Raw genomic sequence first — 17,577 nt, 5'->3', positions numbered from 1 at the left:
TTTATGGTGCAAATTTCATAGAGGACCAGATGAATCCTGTATTTAGCAGCACTTCCACAGATCAGCCCACAGCTCTCATCCCTTTCTGCCAAAATATGGGAAGGAACAAAAGACGAATGACTTAAAACAAGGGGAGGATGGCAAAGAGAAAGAGAAATGAAATTAAAAACTCAGGAAAATGCTGCTGCAGTTCTGATCTGCAGTACAGACCTAAAAGGACTAAACAGTCTTATAGTCCAGAGCAGAACCTGCAATAAATCCCCTTCTCCTGAAACCAAGTAATTACTGGAGCAATTCAGGGTAAATAAGCACTTTCCAGAGCTCACTGCACTGAAATCCAGCAAAACAACACAATTATTGAAGGTGAAGGTTGACATTCCTAATGTATCCAAGATCCACACTACCAGCAAAATAATAGCTTTTAAAGCAAGCTTTCAGTACTTCTGATGGGACTGAAATAAAGCCCTAAAGCCTAGTTTAAAAATAAATCCTCCTCTGATGACTGGAGAAGGACAATGAGCATCCAGACAAGGACTGCAGCAGAAGCAGAGCTTTACACCTAAACCACAAGAAGAATTGCAATCAGTTCAAATACAATTAGAAGAGAGGCCTGGCACTTACCAAGCACTTCAGTCACCGAATTGCACCAGCACTGGCTCCTTCATAAACTGAAATGTTCTGCCAGTGCTGTTGGGTATCAGGAAAGGTTCCTCCTCTGCCCAGAATGGTCACAGCCCCGAGGCTGCCAGAGCTCCAGGAGTGTTTGGAGAACACTCTCAGGCACAAGGGGGGATTGCTGGGGTGTCTGTGCAGGGCCAGGAGTGGAACTGGATGATCCTTGTGAATCCAGCTCGGGGGATTCCATGATTCCATGATTTTGTGGATAGCAGGACTGAAATGAGCTCTGACTGGCTGTATTTATCAGCATTGCTTTAATATAAAATATCCAATAATAACCTGTTTACCCTGGGATGACCTCTAGGAAGGTACAGTTCAACCCCAATCCCAAGGGACTGGGTGAAACAGAGGGACACAGGGGACAACGTTGTCTGAAGCCTGGGCAAGAACTCTGCCATTTGCCTTGGTGCCAAGCCTGCCTAGAAATGAAGCTCCCACGTGTTGCTGCTCTGCTCCCCTAAAATCCCGCCTACAGTCTTTTTCCAAGCATTTATGAGATCCAGGGAAACAGAAGTCCAGGAAAACAAGGAAATAAATGGGAATGTCTGTTGTCAAATATCTTTCAATAACTGAGGATCAAATGTTTCATTACATAAAATGTACCAGGGACACATCTCAGCTCCTCAGTTCCACTGGAACACTTTAATTTTACCTAGTGCCAGTTCTGACAAGAGACAGCCATGTTGTCATGGCAATGACAACACAACACAGTTGTTTTCTGCTCTCACAGTGCACTGGGCACACAGGAGGGTTGTTTCCATTGCCATAAAACTATATATTTAACCACATTTCTTCCCTCTCTTATTCAAGAAAGCTCTTCCCTCCAGAGCATGGTCACAGAGGGTTTGGCAAACTCTTTGGATAGTGAGGCACAATTGAAAGCCTGGGAAAAGAAGAACACTTTATATTTAGAAATGCAGCAGCTGGGGGAGAAAAGAAGCTGATTTCTGATACACAGATTAACACCCACATGGCAGCTGATACTGCAGAGTGTGCACAAGGCAAGGCCCAGGTGTGCTGAGCAGCACCTTAAGATCTGGATTCACTCACTGGGTCTGGAGACCACATGCAGAAAATCTGCCCCTCAGAAGGCGGGTTCTCAGAACCAGGCACTGGCTTTTCTACCCAACAGTTTTTAATATAAAAAGAAATTAATAAATCTCTATTTCACTACTTATTACACTACAGCTAGGTTCTGCCAGCAAGCCTAGGGGTTAGTGAGTGGTTATTGCTACCACATACAGGGTTAGAGGTGGTTAGGACAGAGAGTGATGGCACAGAACAGGCTCTACCTGAGCTCAGGTGGGACTGGTTCAGAGCCTCGGTAACAAATGCAGAGCCTGGTTTTACACTATCCATCTCCAAATCTGATAACCAGGGGAGGGGGCACAGGGACAGACAGAAGGCAAGAGAGAGGACAAGGTTAAAAATCTCCTAGAGGGACTGCAGGAGACCAACAATTCAGCATGGAGAGACAGCAATTAGAGAGACAGAGCTGGAGAAATCCAGAGTTCAGTGCAGGGCATGCAGAGCTGAGCTTCTCTGGGCTGTTCTAGGCCTGAATTGTTCCTGCCCATCAATGTCTGTGTGCAAGCAGGAGCAGACATTGTGAGGGAGCTGATCCACTGAACTCACAGAGTGAACAGTAAAAACCAAGGGCTGAGCTGAACTAAGCTGAGTGAACACCCAAATCCCTGGAAAACTGAGCTGGGGATGAAGTGGGTGGTGCTGGGGCCTGAACAACTGGGCTTGGAGCTGGCTCAGCAGTGAGCACAGTGTGTGCAGGCCAATTCCAATTCCAGTCCCTGCCCAAGGCAGCAGGTGGAACCAGATGATCTTTAGGCTCCCTTCCAACCCATACCAGTCTGGGATTCTGGGATGCTGTGCACAGACCACCCTAAGCAGAGTTTTCACTGTTAAAAGAGTATTAAAAATTATATAAAATAGATGTCAGTTTATGTTGGCAAAAGCTGGAGGAGAAATCAGTGATTTTTAACACAGCACAGCTTGCAGAAGAACAGCCTTTGCTGTGGCTGGGAGACCAAAGATTTTGGGCTTGTGGTCAGGGGCACTTTGTCCCAGTTACAAAACCCTCTTCCAGCCCCTGCCTCCCTGTCCAGTGCTCAGCTCATTTATCTGAGCCCAAAAAAGAACTTCAGTGCCTAAATGAGCCCAGAAAGGAACTTCCCCCTTGCACCAGCAAAACCTGAACAGGACCTCAAATCCCCCACACCTAACAAACACAAATATTTCTAAATTCCTGGTAGTGGAAGCCATGATCTGTGGCACACAGGAATAATATAAAACAGCCCCAGAGCCCAGGAGTGCTCATCCAGGGGAGGATGTGGTTCCCCAGCTCTCCAGGGGTGCTCTGAGAGCAGCCACAGCCAAGTTTGTCATCTCTGTGACAATTCTGTGACTCACAGAGGGACAGGGCTGTCACAAGGAATTAATTTCATAGGAAAAACAAGCAGAAGCACTAATAAGCCTCATAGCTTTGAGCAGAAATATTAGAGCTGCTCTGTTGTCAGAATCTTCCTTCTCACAGCTGAGAGAGGAGGGGGACTCAGCACTGACCACTGGCATTAAATAACCAGAAATGTGGCCATTCCTTTTTTTTTGTGTTAAAAACCTAATAAAAAAGTCTGCCTGAAAAAATAGGCAGGCTAAAGCCTCCCTGTGTTATCTGAATTTAACTGCTGCTGATCCTTGGCAGGAATTGCATCTCTGAAGGGCTTGAGGAGCCAAGGAACTTGACTGTACAAATGGAAAAACATGAAGAAAAATCTTTTCTCCCTATTTGTGTGCCCAAAGGGAACTCCTCAGATCTTACAAGATTCACTGTTCTGATTCCTCTTAAATTTTCTGTCAGATTATTTATCAGTGGACGTGGCCAGTCACAGCAATAAATTCTGCCCTCATTCTTAAAACCTCCATCCCAGTTTCAGTATTCCCTGGCTCCTGTGGGTTTGGACATGGGCAGTGGAAGAAGCCTCAGCTCACTCTCAATGGCATATCCCAAATATGTCAATATTTGTCAATGTACAGCCCCTGCTCTCCCCCTCTGGACATTCCTTCTGCCTGCAGGGTCTGGAGGTGTTGGCATGTGCTCAGGAAGGTGTCAGGAAACCAGCTCTTCCCAGCAGGACCAGGTTTTCCTGTGCTGGAGGGAATGGGAGCACTGCCTGCTCCCCGCTCTCCAGGGACAGCAGCACAGTCTGTGCCAGCAGCCTGGCAGTGGGTGGGTGGGCAAAGGATGTATCTGTGTGCATTGCCATGAATATTATAGATTTTATAATTGTCTCTTTACAGTATTTGCATATCAAGTTTTCAGACTGACTTAGGGAATCCAAACAACATCCCAGGGGCAGCTGATTTGTGCAAGTGAGACATTTGCTGTAAAAATGATAAATCTACATGACCAATCCCAGGTTTTACTGACACCAGGTTATTGCTGTGAGATTTAGACCAGCACTAGCAGGATCTAAAAAAGAGCATGGCAACGTGAAGCAGGACTATGAATAAACAACCCAAATATTAGTTCACTTTGGGCATTGTCAGATGTTAGCACAAACACCATTCCCTCATTTAAAAAAATAAATAAATTTGGCTTCTGAAGGTTGCCATGTTCTAACAAACTTCAATAACTATGTTTAATTCCTCCCCATCACCCATTTTTATCTTCTGTTTCTTTCACACTGACGTTCAAACTTGCTTGTCTGACACTTAATTTCTTTCTTTTTAATATTTTCAATCTTTTTATGGATTCAAAATGATTCTATCACCCCAGAAAAGAGCTATAACCAGCTTTGTTCTTTCCCTGCTGTATTACTTTTTGTCCAAATATCTTTTAAAAAAGCCCCTTAGAACAAAGATTTGTTTTGGTTCCCCCTAAATATCCTTCGAGGCATCAGTGCTACTGACCTTCATGTACAGAAGAAGAAGGAAAGAAAAAGGAGACAGAGAAACAAGGCAAGAATGAAAGAAGGACAAAGGAATAAATGAAGACATACAAGGGGGGAAGTAGCTCCAGGACGCTGGACGGGCTCCATGGGCAGGGGAGACTGGGAAGGGAGAAATAAAAAAAAGGAAAAAAGCAAAACAAAAACAAAAAGCAGCTGGTTAAAATATGCTTGCACTGAAAATGGGCTCATTTCACACAAAGCTCAGCTGGGCTATCAATAGCACAATACAACACATCCAATCATTCAAGTTGTTTGGTGCTAAACACCTGGGAAATTCAGAGGATCCAGGAATTCCCACCCTGTGTCCCAGCTCAGAAAACACCCCAACATTTTGCATGTTGGACCTTTCAGCACAAGGCCCATCCCAGTCCTGCCTAACAGCACATGGTTTGTTATATACTGAATTTTGTTATATACTGAATTTTCCTTCTTCTCTCCTGGTACTAAAGGAGAAGCTGTTCTTACTCTTCATCCTGTGCAAAAAGCAGAATAATTGTCTCAGAGCTGTGTTTTGCTGCTGTGCTCCTCCTGAAACCCCTGCACTGCAGAGCAGGCAGGCCCAGCTCTGCCTCAGCCCCACACTTGTGTTCTGGAGGGAAGGAGAAGGGTGGGATGTGGCACTTGGGGACAGGGAGGTGAACATGGCAGGGCTGGGACTCCTCCAGCCCAAGGGCCCCACGAGCAGGCACAGACCTGCTGCAGCTGCTGGAGCTGCTGGCTGGGTCCTGGTGGCTCTCAGAGCTGGGGAGATCCTGCAGCGCCTCCCAGACATGGACAGGGACTCTCCTGGAGGGAGTGTGCACTCCCCCCTGCTGTCCTTTGCTCCTGCATCCCCGTGCCCGAGGATCAGGATTCCCTGCAGGATTTTGGTCCTGAGGCCTGGCAGGGCTGGAAGCAGTTCCTGTCTCATCAGCAGCTCCTGCTGGGCAGCTCTGGGTGCTCATCCCTTCTCTGCCTCCCCCTGCCAATGGAGACCTGCCTTGGCTCAGCACTTTTCCATTTAATTCAGCTTTAACGAGACAGTGGCATGAACACCAAACAACTCCTTTGTTTACTTCAGATTAACAAGACTGGTACTAATTATGTACACTTTCACTTCCCCTGTTTTCTTTATAAAAGCACTAATTAAGACATGATGCTCTCATCAGTGTCAAATGGCTGCTCAGCCTGGGCATCTGCAGAATTTAAGCTCTATTTGCACTTTCTCCTTTCTGATTTCTATCAAAATAAATATTGACCACAATCTCTTTTATCCAGGGATTAAAAATGAGCCTGTTTCAAACCAGGCATGGCTTTGTTGTGATTACAACAGCTCAGTGAATGTGTCTCAATTTGCATCTTTGCAGTTAAAATTAATTTCTCCAGCACTGACCAGAGCCTGCAGGAGGTCAGGGCAGAGCCTGTTGCCTGATCCAGAGCTAAATTTCAATCCTCCTAAAATTCAGTGGATTATTTGTATTGGGTGTGCAGATCAATCTATTACTGAGGTTTTAAAAAGAAAATTAGTCATTCACAACAACCTGTAATACTGACAGGGGACCTTTTAATGTTCTGTCCCATAAGAGCAACTTCACCTCTTAAATATAAATTCAATGGATGAGAGAGGAAGTTGAAAACTCCTCCATAAAGTTGGGCAGAGTTGCTGGGTTTTACATTATTTGTGAGAATGATCCCTGAGGCTTTAAAAATGCTTATTTTGGAGGGAGAAAAAAAAGTGAAATATTACCTTCTTACCCCCATTTGTTCTCTTCAGCTCTAATTGTCCCTCTTTTCTTAATTCTGTGTTTCCCCACTGAAAGCAGCTGCTCCCCAGCAAAGACCAAGTCTAAAACCTTCCCCAGAATGACCCTGCCAAGGCCACTGCAGTGAAGCTGGGTCACAGGAAGATGCTGCTTGTTAGGAAAAGACAAAAACAAACTGCAGATATGAGGTAAGGTGTGAGATACAGGTTAAAATACTGCTAAACTACGAATTCTGAGGAAGAAAGGGACTGAAAGAGAGAGCTGAGACACTGACTGTGACTGAGGAGTGGGAACAGCACGAGCACACATGGACATAAACACACTGTTCCCAAAAAAAGAGATGGACAGAGGGGGACGAGAAGAGTCAACACAGCACAAAGTTCAGGCACTTCACAAATGTTCACTTAGAAGGAAAATCCAGAGCAGCTATTCACATTTTTCCTTCTGAGCAGCACTGAATATTTAAAAGATTCACTTCCCTCTGAATATCTGAAATTCAAATGCAGCCTTATCCTGAATCTCTAAAAATGCTCATGAATATAAGCTGATTCCATTTACTGTGGCACTGAAATTCAGCTAAATTGATAATATGAACTATGAAATAGTGGATATCAAATAGAATATTTTAGGCCAAAAAATTATCATTAGTGTATTGTATCCTGTAAGAATACTGGGAGAATTTAGAGAAAAGGAAAATGCTCAAGAAATGTGGGATTTGATGAGCTCACAGAGCCTTCCTAGATCTTCACAGGTTTTTTTTTACATAAATAGAAACACTCAGGAAAGCATTTGTATCCCAGCTGGGAAAAAAACAAAAAGCATTTTCCTACAGGACTGAAGATGAAAAAAAGAGGGCACAGGCTTAGTCCAACACTGGAGGGAAAATACCTCTCAGCAGGTACCTTTCCTCTCCTGACTCCAGACTTTATGGTCAAATATATTTGAGAGGTGACTTGGGGCAAAACTGGTATTCTTTCACGGGACTCTGACTGTTCAGAACAGAATAAAAAGCCAGTTCTCTGTATGGTTTTTCTGTTTTTCTGTTTTTCCTATATTTTCCCATTTTCCATCATTCATCCCAGGCCCTGGCTCCATCACTGCTGGTACAAAGCACATCCTGCCACAGTCCATGAAAATGTTGTTTCCAAAAGCAGAGTTTGCCCTCAAACCCAACCCTCCTCTGCCCTTCCCTGTGTTTCATCTCCATGGAACTGCAGTCACTGCCCTGCTAGAGACCACTGCAATATTTTATGGCTCCATTAAAATGCTGTCCCCATCCCTTGTGCACATCAAACCCTCTAATTACAAATAATAACAGAAACCCAGGGCAGGAAGTTCCATCTGCTTTTCATTAGGTTCCTCAGCCCAGACAGATCCAGGGACAATTAAGCAGCATGAGGAGTTCTGTGTTTGCAAACTCCTTCGTGGCAAAGAGCTTTACTCTGCACATACACCATGTCCTGGATGCTCCACACATCATATTTTGATCAAAGAAATCAAAGTTGACCTGTTGATAAGTGCAGCTCGTCAAGGCCAAATCTAAAACTTCCCATTAATTCAAGATGAAATACCCTGCTAATGTCAAGTGAGGACAACAGCTCCATGGGAGACTTTTAGGAAAGTCTCTGGTCCTTGGGGACACAGGTACAGGGAGAAAAGTAATTAATGTGGGTATTAAAGTGCATGAGAAATACCCTGTGTGCATAATGTGTGGACTGGAAAACACAAAATGCAGGAATATGGGCGAGCAAAGTGCATTATCCCAGCAATGCCACTCCCAGCTCTGCAGGGTGCCCCCGGGAAGAGCCAGCTTCCCCTTGGGCAGCACCCTGGGCTGTGCTGGCAGCCTGGACCTGGAACTCCTTCCTGCCTTCCTCCTCTCACCCATCTCACACAGCCCTTTTCATCCAGCCAAGGAGTTCCTGGAGTCCTCCAGCACCACATCCACCATTCCCTAACTACAGCAGCCTCCTCCCTGACTCCTCTCCCAGCAGCTTTTGCAGCATCCAAGGAAGGAATTCCAGACCCCTGCCAACCTCACTCAAGTGCTGTCACTTCCCAAGGTGCACAGAGAAGGCACCCAAGGAGAGGCACCAGGAATTGTGTGTGCAGAGGAGGGGCAGGATGACAGAATCAGCTGCAGCATTCCTTACGTCTCAAAGCTCCTTAGAGCTCTCCTAGAGGAGCCTTTTGATGTACCCATGGAATAACCATCAGGGAGGGTCAGGGGACACCTCTGTGACTTGGCAATATCTTCCAACTTACTACTTTTCATGATACATGGACTTGTGGTGCCAACTTTGTACCAAACATTTCCCAGGGCTGAAGAGGGAAATCCATCCCCCATGGTGTTGCTGAAGCCAAACAGAATCCCTTCATCCATTCTGCTCCATTATCTCCCACCAAAGCAGACCCTGCTCCCCAGCAGCTCAGCACACTGAATGGCCTGAGTCACGTTTAACAATAAATATTTGCTTGTGTTTAGGCTGAAAGTTGCCTTTCCTGTTTTAGCTGATGGAGCACAGGCAGGTCCTGGATCCAGGGAATGCCCATCTCTGTGCCTCTGACTCCAAATCATATTCCCAGGAGTGTCAGAGGCTGGCAGTGCCAATGGCTGAGGACAGCCCTGCCCCGACCTGCCAGCTCTCCAAAGCACACAGATCACTGCAGAGCACTCACAGCTTGGGTATCCATGGCTTTCCACCAAACCCCAGAGCTCTGAGCTGACTCAATGCTGATATTTCCCTTGGCAAATGTCAAGCTTTTGAATTGCATCTATTTGTTTAAAAGGGTCAAGTCAGCAATCTGACAAGATAAGGAACATCATTAAAATAGAGAAGAGGAATGAGAAGAACACCAGTTCAACACCAACTTCCCTTCCCAGCTGCTTAACATTTTAAGCAAGAATAGCACATTGAAACTTCTTGATACTGAAGATATATAGAAATATCTTTAGCTATATGAATATGGAGATATATTTTTTTAAATTTCAGCTTCCCCACCAGTAAATTTTACAGAGATCTCAGTTATGCCAGCACACCTAATGCCAAACACTTCCAGAACACACTGAAAGGATGGGAAGGTTGACAGTAGAGTAAGATCCAGAATCCCATTCTCTATTTATTATTCCTTCCTTCAGCAGAACTTTGGATTAATTTGCCTGTTTTTCCTACAATACAGAACTCTCCAGAAGGCAGTAGGAAGCAAATGGAGCCATGTACCCAAAGCACAAGCAACCAGCATTCTAATTCTGTTATATCCAACTTCCTCCATTTATCCTCAAGCAGAAAGAACCTTCCAGTACCAAGGCAATCTATTCTATGTGATCAGCACAAACACTCCTGCTCATCTATGTTCTGTATAAAACATCCTGACATGCAACACTCCCTTGATCACCCAGAACTGGGATGTTTCATGGAATCTCTCTTTACAGACTGCTCAAAGTATCTTGAAATTCTGACAGGTTTAAATCCTTCAAGTCAGGCAGGAGGAGGACACTGATCCAAGTCTGTGCAGCAGGTGAAGGACATTCAACAGTGGGAGCTCCCCAGAGAGGGGCAACGTGTGGGTGATCGACACACAGAGGGGCATGAGGATGTGCAGGGGATGATCAACACTCATGACACGTGTGAAGGAGGTATTCAACACAGAACACACAAAGACAACTCCAGTCCAGTTCACTGCATCAAGAACAGCTGATTACACACCTGGTTTTGGCACCGAATTGGTCACGGACTGAGGGACTTTGTCGTTGATGAGTTCTACACATTCACTGGGAAAGAATCCAACCTGGAGTAAAACAGAAGGAGGAAATGGAGTGTTATGATCTGAAGTGTTCAACCACATCTCCCCTCAATTCCCCCTGGGTGATGTTCCCTGACATGATCCAGCATCAAATGACCAGCAGTCACTGACAACTGCAGGTTCTGCTCTGCTGCCAGCACCTGAGAGAGAACAATCTGAGAGCCCCAGGCACTGCAGGGTCCTGGAGTGATTACCTTTGAATTTGCAGTGTCCCTGCACTGCCCTTTAACTCAGCATCTCTCCCTGCGACCCCTCAAAGGCAGAAAGGCTGGACAGCCCCTCTAAACCAGCCTAAGGGTTAAAGGCTGTGGGAAGGATCCTAATGTGTTCTTGCAGTAGGATATGCCTGCAGAATTCCCATGCCACTCAAGAGGGGCTGCTGTATCTGGGGAGAAGTGAAATTATTTCCCTTTCCCTGTCTGAAGATACAGGCTAAGCTGTGACCAGAGAGAAACTCAGCACTCCCCTGCATCCCCACCTTCTCTCTTATTTCTCAGCAACTTTCTTCTTACTCTCATCCCAGGTGAAAGTCAGACCAGAGCAGAACTTTGGTAACTTTAATTCATGGTGCATCTTTTCCCACCTTTTCTCTGTGTTGCTCACCCAGCACAGCTCCTGTATTGTGAGACGGAGCTCAGGCACCAGCACTGCCCCAGACTCTCACCTGAGGCAGGGCAGATTCCCTGTCCCATTGTCACTCCTGTGACTGGGACAGCTGGAAGCACCAAGTCTGCTCAAACACCACAGGAACATGAGGGGAAGAGCCAGAGGATGGCCCCAAGCTCATCTGAGCAGAACTGAGGCAGGACTGTGCCAGTCGTGTTGGCACATCCATGAAATCCTCTGGAGGCACAGGGGCAGCCAGCACCGAGCCTGGCAGACACTCCCTCCTCTATTCATTCATCTTACACAATTCCCTTTTGTCTCCATGGAGAAAGATTGATCTCCTTCCTACTCCAAGTTGATTTTCACCCACCAACCTCCCACCAGTTTGGTGGCAGTGTCATGTGTGGGGTGTCCAGACTGAAGTTATTCCAAATTCCCCAAAGGAAGCAAGAGTTACCAGGGCCCACATCTTCCTCTTCCCACAGGCCAACATCCAGCAGGGCAATGTCCAAGCACAAGGATGAGCTGTCACTCATCACACACTCGAAATAAATTGTTGTCAGGACTCTGAGCTCAGGGCAGAGCCTGCAGGAGCAGCACTCTGGGCCAGCAGCACTCGGGCTCTGAGCTGGGGTTACTGTAACTGGGACTGGCCAGGCCATCACAGAGACTCACAGAACCCACCCAAATCCAACACCAGGCATGGCTGCACCAGCCACTGCCTCAGCTGGGTGTGCCAGGTCTGCAAGGACATGGTATCTTGGAGTTATGGAACACAGTGGGGATTTTTGTGCAGTTTATAGACAGAAATGTGCCAATTAACACGAGAAAAGGATCATGAACAGCAGCATCACAGAGAGGCCCCTCCTCTGGCAGCTCATGGCTCAGGGACCTGCTCTGCTGGGAGATGCCAACAGGCTGAGTGGCATGGACATTGAAGTGCTGGTGTTTAAACAAAATACATTTCATGGTTTTACATCATGGAATCCCAGGATGGGTTGGGTTGGAAGGAACCTTAGGGATCATCCTTAAAGATCCTTGCCAAGGCCAGGGACACCTTCCCCTGTCCCAGATTGCTCCAAGCCCCAATGTCCAGCCTGGCTTTGGACACTCCCAGGGATCCAGGGGCAGCCCCAGCTGCTCTGGGCACCCTGTGCCAGGGCCTGCCCACCCTCACAGGGGGGAATTTCCTCCTTATATCCAACCTAAATTTCCCTTTTTTCATTTTGAACCCTCTCCACCTTGCTGGTAGACCACCCAGACACTGGAAGGTGCTCTGAGGTCTCCACACAGCCTTCTCTTCTCTTCCCCAGACTGAACTTTTAACACTTCACTGTGGCTGAGAGTCTCTGCTGGACATTGCCCATGTGAGAGATACAGGAGGCAATTTTTAAATTAGGAAAAATACACAGATCCAGGGAAAATCTCAGCCCACCACTCAGACATCACCTGGGAAACTCCACAGCTGGAGTGATGAAGTTTCTTCCATTTTCAGTAACTGCCCACATTGTCTGTGTAAAGAAACCTGAAGTCCTGGGACCCCAACCTTCTATTATTCGTCTAAATCTGGATCTAAACCCAACCCAGATCCCACACTGATGAACATTTAAACAATGCTGGACATGAAATCAAAACTCATTTGCCTTTGACTGTTAACACAGTATTTCTCCTGTTTCTGGAAGCACTGTCCAACACACTATAACCAGGAATTCAGAAATGAAAGGATGGTGATGTCACCGCTTCCAGATATCCCAGAACCTTCCCAAATCAAACATTCTACTTGCTCTCCATGTATCACTTTTGTCATGTTCACACCAATAATTACAATGGATTTTTAGGGGCAAAGAATTGTGCTGGCTCCCTCATGTTAACTCACTGCTAGAAATTCTTTACATTTTCACACTGACTTATTCTAACTTCTTCCAAGATCCCAGGAGATCCTTGTTGGGGTTATAATCCACAACTTGTGCCTCATTCCCATCCACTTAGAAGATGCTACTTCTCCTCCTATGGGAAGTTTTCCATGATTTTGTATAAATAAATGAGTTTAGTCCAAGAGTTAATCTCAACAGATGTAGCAAGGCACTATTAGAGCTTGAGCCAGGATTAAAGGATTTGGGAACACAGGAAAATTAATAGCCAGGGTAGTATATATTTAGATAAATGCAAGGTCATCTAAAGGTTAAATATATCACCACAGACCTTCAGCAGAGCAGGAAGGTACAGGCTGCTGGTGCATGAGAACAGTTCTGCACCACCTACTACAGCTTTGTCTTCACTTCTGTCACAGGGGCTGCTGAAACTGGACGACACAGAGGGTTTAAGGGGAAAAGTCAGAGTAACTGGTAATTTTCAGTATGGGGAGGGAATTCAAACAAATGAGGAAGTACCTGCCACTTAAATGGCAAATGAAACACTGAGACATTTGGATTGCTTTTTTGGGTTTGACATAATCTACAGTAGTAATCTGACAGAATCTACAGGATTCAATTTTAGTCAAAAAGCTTTCTCTTTTCCTTTTAAATCTGGTGACAGTCTAGCAAAACCTGACAGGGAAACTGCAACTTTTTATGGCCTATTTGGCCTTCCTGAGGAGTTTTCACTGAGTCTTTGCCAAGTGACTACACAGAGAGCAGGACAGCCTCACCTCATTCCCAAAGGAGCCCCTGCTGAGATGCTCTTGCACTTTAGGGCACTACTAACAGGAAGAACAGGATTATTACTCCTCTTATCCTGAACTCCTGTTACAGAGAGCTGAACACCTGGGCCATAAAACTATTTTGATTTCTTTTATTCACAAAAAGAAGTGTCTGTTTGGGATGGTACGTGTTGATTATCCATTCCTGACTGGTGTGCCAGCAGCACTTTGGGAAACCAGAGAGCTGGAGAGGGACTTTGGACAAGGACAGGACACAGGGAATGGCTTCCCACTGCCAGAGGGCAGGGATGGATGGGATTTAGATTGGATATTGGGAATAACTTCTTCCCCGAGAGGGTGGGGAGGCCCTGGCACAGAGCAGCTGGGGCTGCCCCTGGATCCCTGGCAGTGCCCAAGGCCAGGGTGGATGGAGCATGGACAGTGGAAGGTGTCCCTGTCCATGGGAGGGGTGGCACTGGATGATCCCCAAGGCTCCCTCCCAACCCCCACCATCCTGGACTTCTGTGGAACTGGGAGCTGCAGTCTCACAACCAGCTGAAGCTGCTACAATCACAGTGTGATTAAGATCAGCCCAGTCCCCCCTGGCTGCACACCCTGGTTTTGTCACCTCTCCAGCAGTGCAGGCTGTGGGGCAGCTCTCCACCTCAGGAAACTATTCCCAAAAATCAGAATAATTCACGACAACCAAGGACAGTTATGCATCAAACAAGGGCCTGTCCCCAGTGACTCAGCTCCCTGACACAGAGCTGATTGAAAAGACAAAGCATGAAGCAAAAGCAGAGGAGAACAAAGAGGGCTGAAGGCTGTTAATGTGGAGGTGGCTGTAATTTAGGTAACAATCTTACAGAGAAAGCACTGACTCACACTGAGGGCATTGGAAGAGAAAAAAGCTTGAGGAAAAATGTCTTAAAAATAATTTTATTTCAAGCAGAGCAAATGCTAAGAAGCCTCGTGGGTTGTTCTGTTCACACAGGATTAGGTGTGTTGCAATGCAGTCGTGAGCTCAGGTATGCAGAGAGAACAGGCACTGTGCCAGGGAAGTGTGATGGATACAAACCCAGTGAGTCATCCCTGAAGGACAGCTCTGGCTGGCAGGAACACTCTGACTTCCATGCTGAATCCAAGCTGCAGGTGCTTGCAGCCTGTCAGAGCCAGTTTTTGGCTCACATCTGCAGAGCTGCCTCCAGTTCCTCACCACAGCCCTCCCATTATTCCAAGGGATGCAGGACAGGCAGGAGCGAAGGTAGTCCTGCCTGGGCACACACAACTCACAGCTGCTTCAAATGCACAAAACCAGGGGAGTTCCTTTCAGTCAAAAAATAATTTTCTCCCCTTTCAGCAAAACGAGTAATTTTTTCCCCTGTTCTTGCTTTCCTCCTATCAAGACATGATTTCTAATGGAAGCTGTGGTTGGTTGATAAAACCCTGCTCCTACCTAACATGAAGCAAAACCCCAGGAAATAACAGGACAAGCTGTCCAAACATTTGGTGGCAGGACCTCCTTCTTTTATCTGCTCTCAGAATCACAACTATCTGGCAAGAGGGGCTCTGTTGATTTATTTTAATATTCAAATAACTGGATCAACAGATTGCTATCACTGCAATGTTCCTAAACAGGAACAGAACTATTTGCCTCTAACAAATGCTTTAGAGGCTGCACAGCTTCATCTGTGCCTACACCTCTAGCTGTAACAACATTCTTCACCTACACACTCTTTTGGAGCATCCATCAAGGACACTTCTGCCTGTAACTCAGCTCTAGGTCTGGTGTAGCAACACCAGAGATAAATTCCCTTTCGCTGAACTCTTACTGCTCGTATCATCTAAAGACTTCATTCCATCAGCAAATGTACATTTTCAGTACATTTAGAGCTCATGAGCCTTAAACTCAACACACAGGTTAAGGCTTTGAGCAAACCCAGTTCCTGGAGCTGTGGGAACACAGAGTAGCACCTCCATGGTGTGTCTGGCTGTCACCTGCTCACACTGTGACCACTCCTGCCTGTCATTAAGGACACAAGATTATTTCACCCTTAATTTTCTGTTAAGCCAGAATACAGTGCTGAATTTCTGCAGCTGCTCATATCTGTTGTGTCAGGAGCCTGACTGTGCAGGGACACAGAAAACCCCCTTTTCTGGCAGTTTGCTCATCACCATGTTTTTATGCTGGGAAAACACAACAGCATCGCTGTGATCAGAGAGGCACAAAGCTGGGACAAACTGCAGAAGGGCTGCCTTGCTTCTGTGCCTTTCATCAGCAGTGCTGCTCTCCAGAGCTGGCCCCAGTGTCAGCCAGCCTCAATAATGGATGGGATCTACATCCCACCCAGGGCTTCCAAACCCTGTGCAAAGTGTCCACACTCAGGCACAGACCACAGAGTAGCTTTGGTTTGCTTTACTGATTCACTTGGAAGTTAATCATGGCATAGGCTGATCATTCCAAGCAGTATTACAGCATTTAATTGATTGGGGGTTGGAACTGATGTCTGAGGTCTCTTCCACCCCAAGCCATTCTCTGATTCTATGACAGCACAGTATATTCAGCTTTGAGGCTTCTAAGATTAGAACACCAGTCCAGCAAAGGCACAACACAGTTCAGAAGCAGAAGTTTGTTCAAGTAGTACCAGTGTGCTGACTCTAGAAACAAATGAAACTTCAGAGCAGGTACTCTATGTCCATGCTGCTCTGACTTTACAAAGGAGATGTCACCTGAACTCCCACACCTGACACAAAACCAACACAAGCTATGTCTCAATGCCCTGCTGAGCAGACAACACTAGGATGCTGTAAGCACACCATCCACATCCAGTGGTGCACTACACTGCATCCAGCTGGGATTGGGCGATTCAACTGCTGGCCATTGACAACAGCAGGGCCACAGCCTGGTCTGGCACAGAAAGGGCTGTCAGGGAAAACCTGAGGAGCCTTGAGAAGACTTTCCATGCCAAATTACAGAAGTGTCTGGTCAATCCTGAGCTTCTGCAGAGCAAACTCCTCATCCCACCCACTCAGAGACAGCAGCTGCAGATGGAAATCCCTGTGGCTGAAAGCAGCTGAAATGTGAGACAGCACAAGTCAGCCCCCAGCGGCTCTGGGGTTTGCTTGGTTAAAAGAGACTTTTAAAGCTTTTACATTTCCTAGTGGCAAAATCCAAACTCCTTGGAAGGACAGTGCCATTTCAACACACAAGGTTTGGTACCTAATCCCCAGGCATGCTTAGGACCTTTTGAAAATTCAGTCTCCATCTCTGTCTGTGATGTTTACAGGGATCAGCACCGCTGACAGCACACAGTGAACACAGGCATGGATGGGTGGCTTGTCTAAGTCTGCAGCACTGTTTCCTCAGCTGGAATTCTCCAAATCCTCTCTGTTCTGCCTGAGCTGGTTTCAGCTACTGGAAGGAAGGGGATGATGTGAGTAACAGTGTCAGCTGCCTTGGAGGGGGTGCAGCACAAGCTTCCACTGCCATCAGGCCAGCTGTCCATCACAGCCCACGGCCAGCCCTCCTTCCCATGGTGAGGGAGGAAGGAAACTTCCAGTGGACACCCTGTGTGTGCTCCAGCCCCAGGCTAGAGAGAAGGAGAGCCCCCTGCCACCAAGGCAGGGACACCCTGCTCATCCCCTGGGCCACCCTGGGCAGGCACAGCAGCTCCAGGAACACAGCACTGAGGTTCCTGCTTAGGTTCCTGCTTTTGTTCCAGCCCCACTGCCATGGCTGGGATGGTGCCCACCTGGAATCCATGTTTTCCTCTCCACCACGAGGTCAGCTCCTTTGGTGGCATGTCGATGACAGACACGATGTCCCCCACCTGCAAAAGGTTGACAGCATCAGTCACAGCCAGGAGGGGAGCACAGCTCCAGTAACTGAAGTCTCAGCACTGCAAAAACCTGCACAGCTCTGGAGCAGCTGCCCATCTGCCTTTGCAGAGCAGAGCTGTGGGGTGGAAGAGTTCCTGCACTGTCCAGCACACAGGATACAGCCGCTCCTAAGGAAAGGGCCTGAAGAGCAGCTGGCTCCTGGGAAGGGCTACAGAGGGTTCTGCTTGAACTGCAGTGATGGTGTCAAGCGCTTGGGAGAATCTGCTCCAGTAGCTGAACTGATTTTTACTGCCCTACCCACGAG

At 46.8% G+C, this 17,577-nt stretch overlaps 1 protein-coding gene across 1 annotated transcript in view; it reads right to left on the bottom strand.

Annotated features, from left to right (window-relative positions):
• ARHGAP32 (Rho GTPase activating protein 32) overlaps positions 1–17,577 on the bottom strand; it is a 146,370-nt gene that overhangs the window by 53,785 nt on the left and 75,008 nt on the right. Inside the window, 2 exon segments of the mRNA XM_031062733.1 lie at positions 10,093–10,174; positions 17,186–17,263. Coding sequence (XP_030918593.1) covers positions 10,093–10,174; positions 17,186–17,263 — 160 coding nt within the window.

Source organism: Geospiza fortis, unplaced genomic scaffold (assembly GCF_000277835.1).
Source record: "Geospiza fortis unplaced genomic scaffold, GeoFor_1.0 scaffold140, whole genome shotgun sequence".
In the NCBI taxonomy this organism is placed as follows: domain Eukaryota; kingdom Metazoa; phylum Chordata; class Aves; order Passeriformes; family Thraupidae; genus Geospiza; species Geospiza fortis.
Note: the sequence above shows the minus strand (reverse complement) of the source record. Positions and strands in the feature narration are given on the sequence as shown.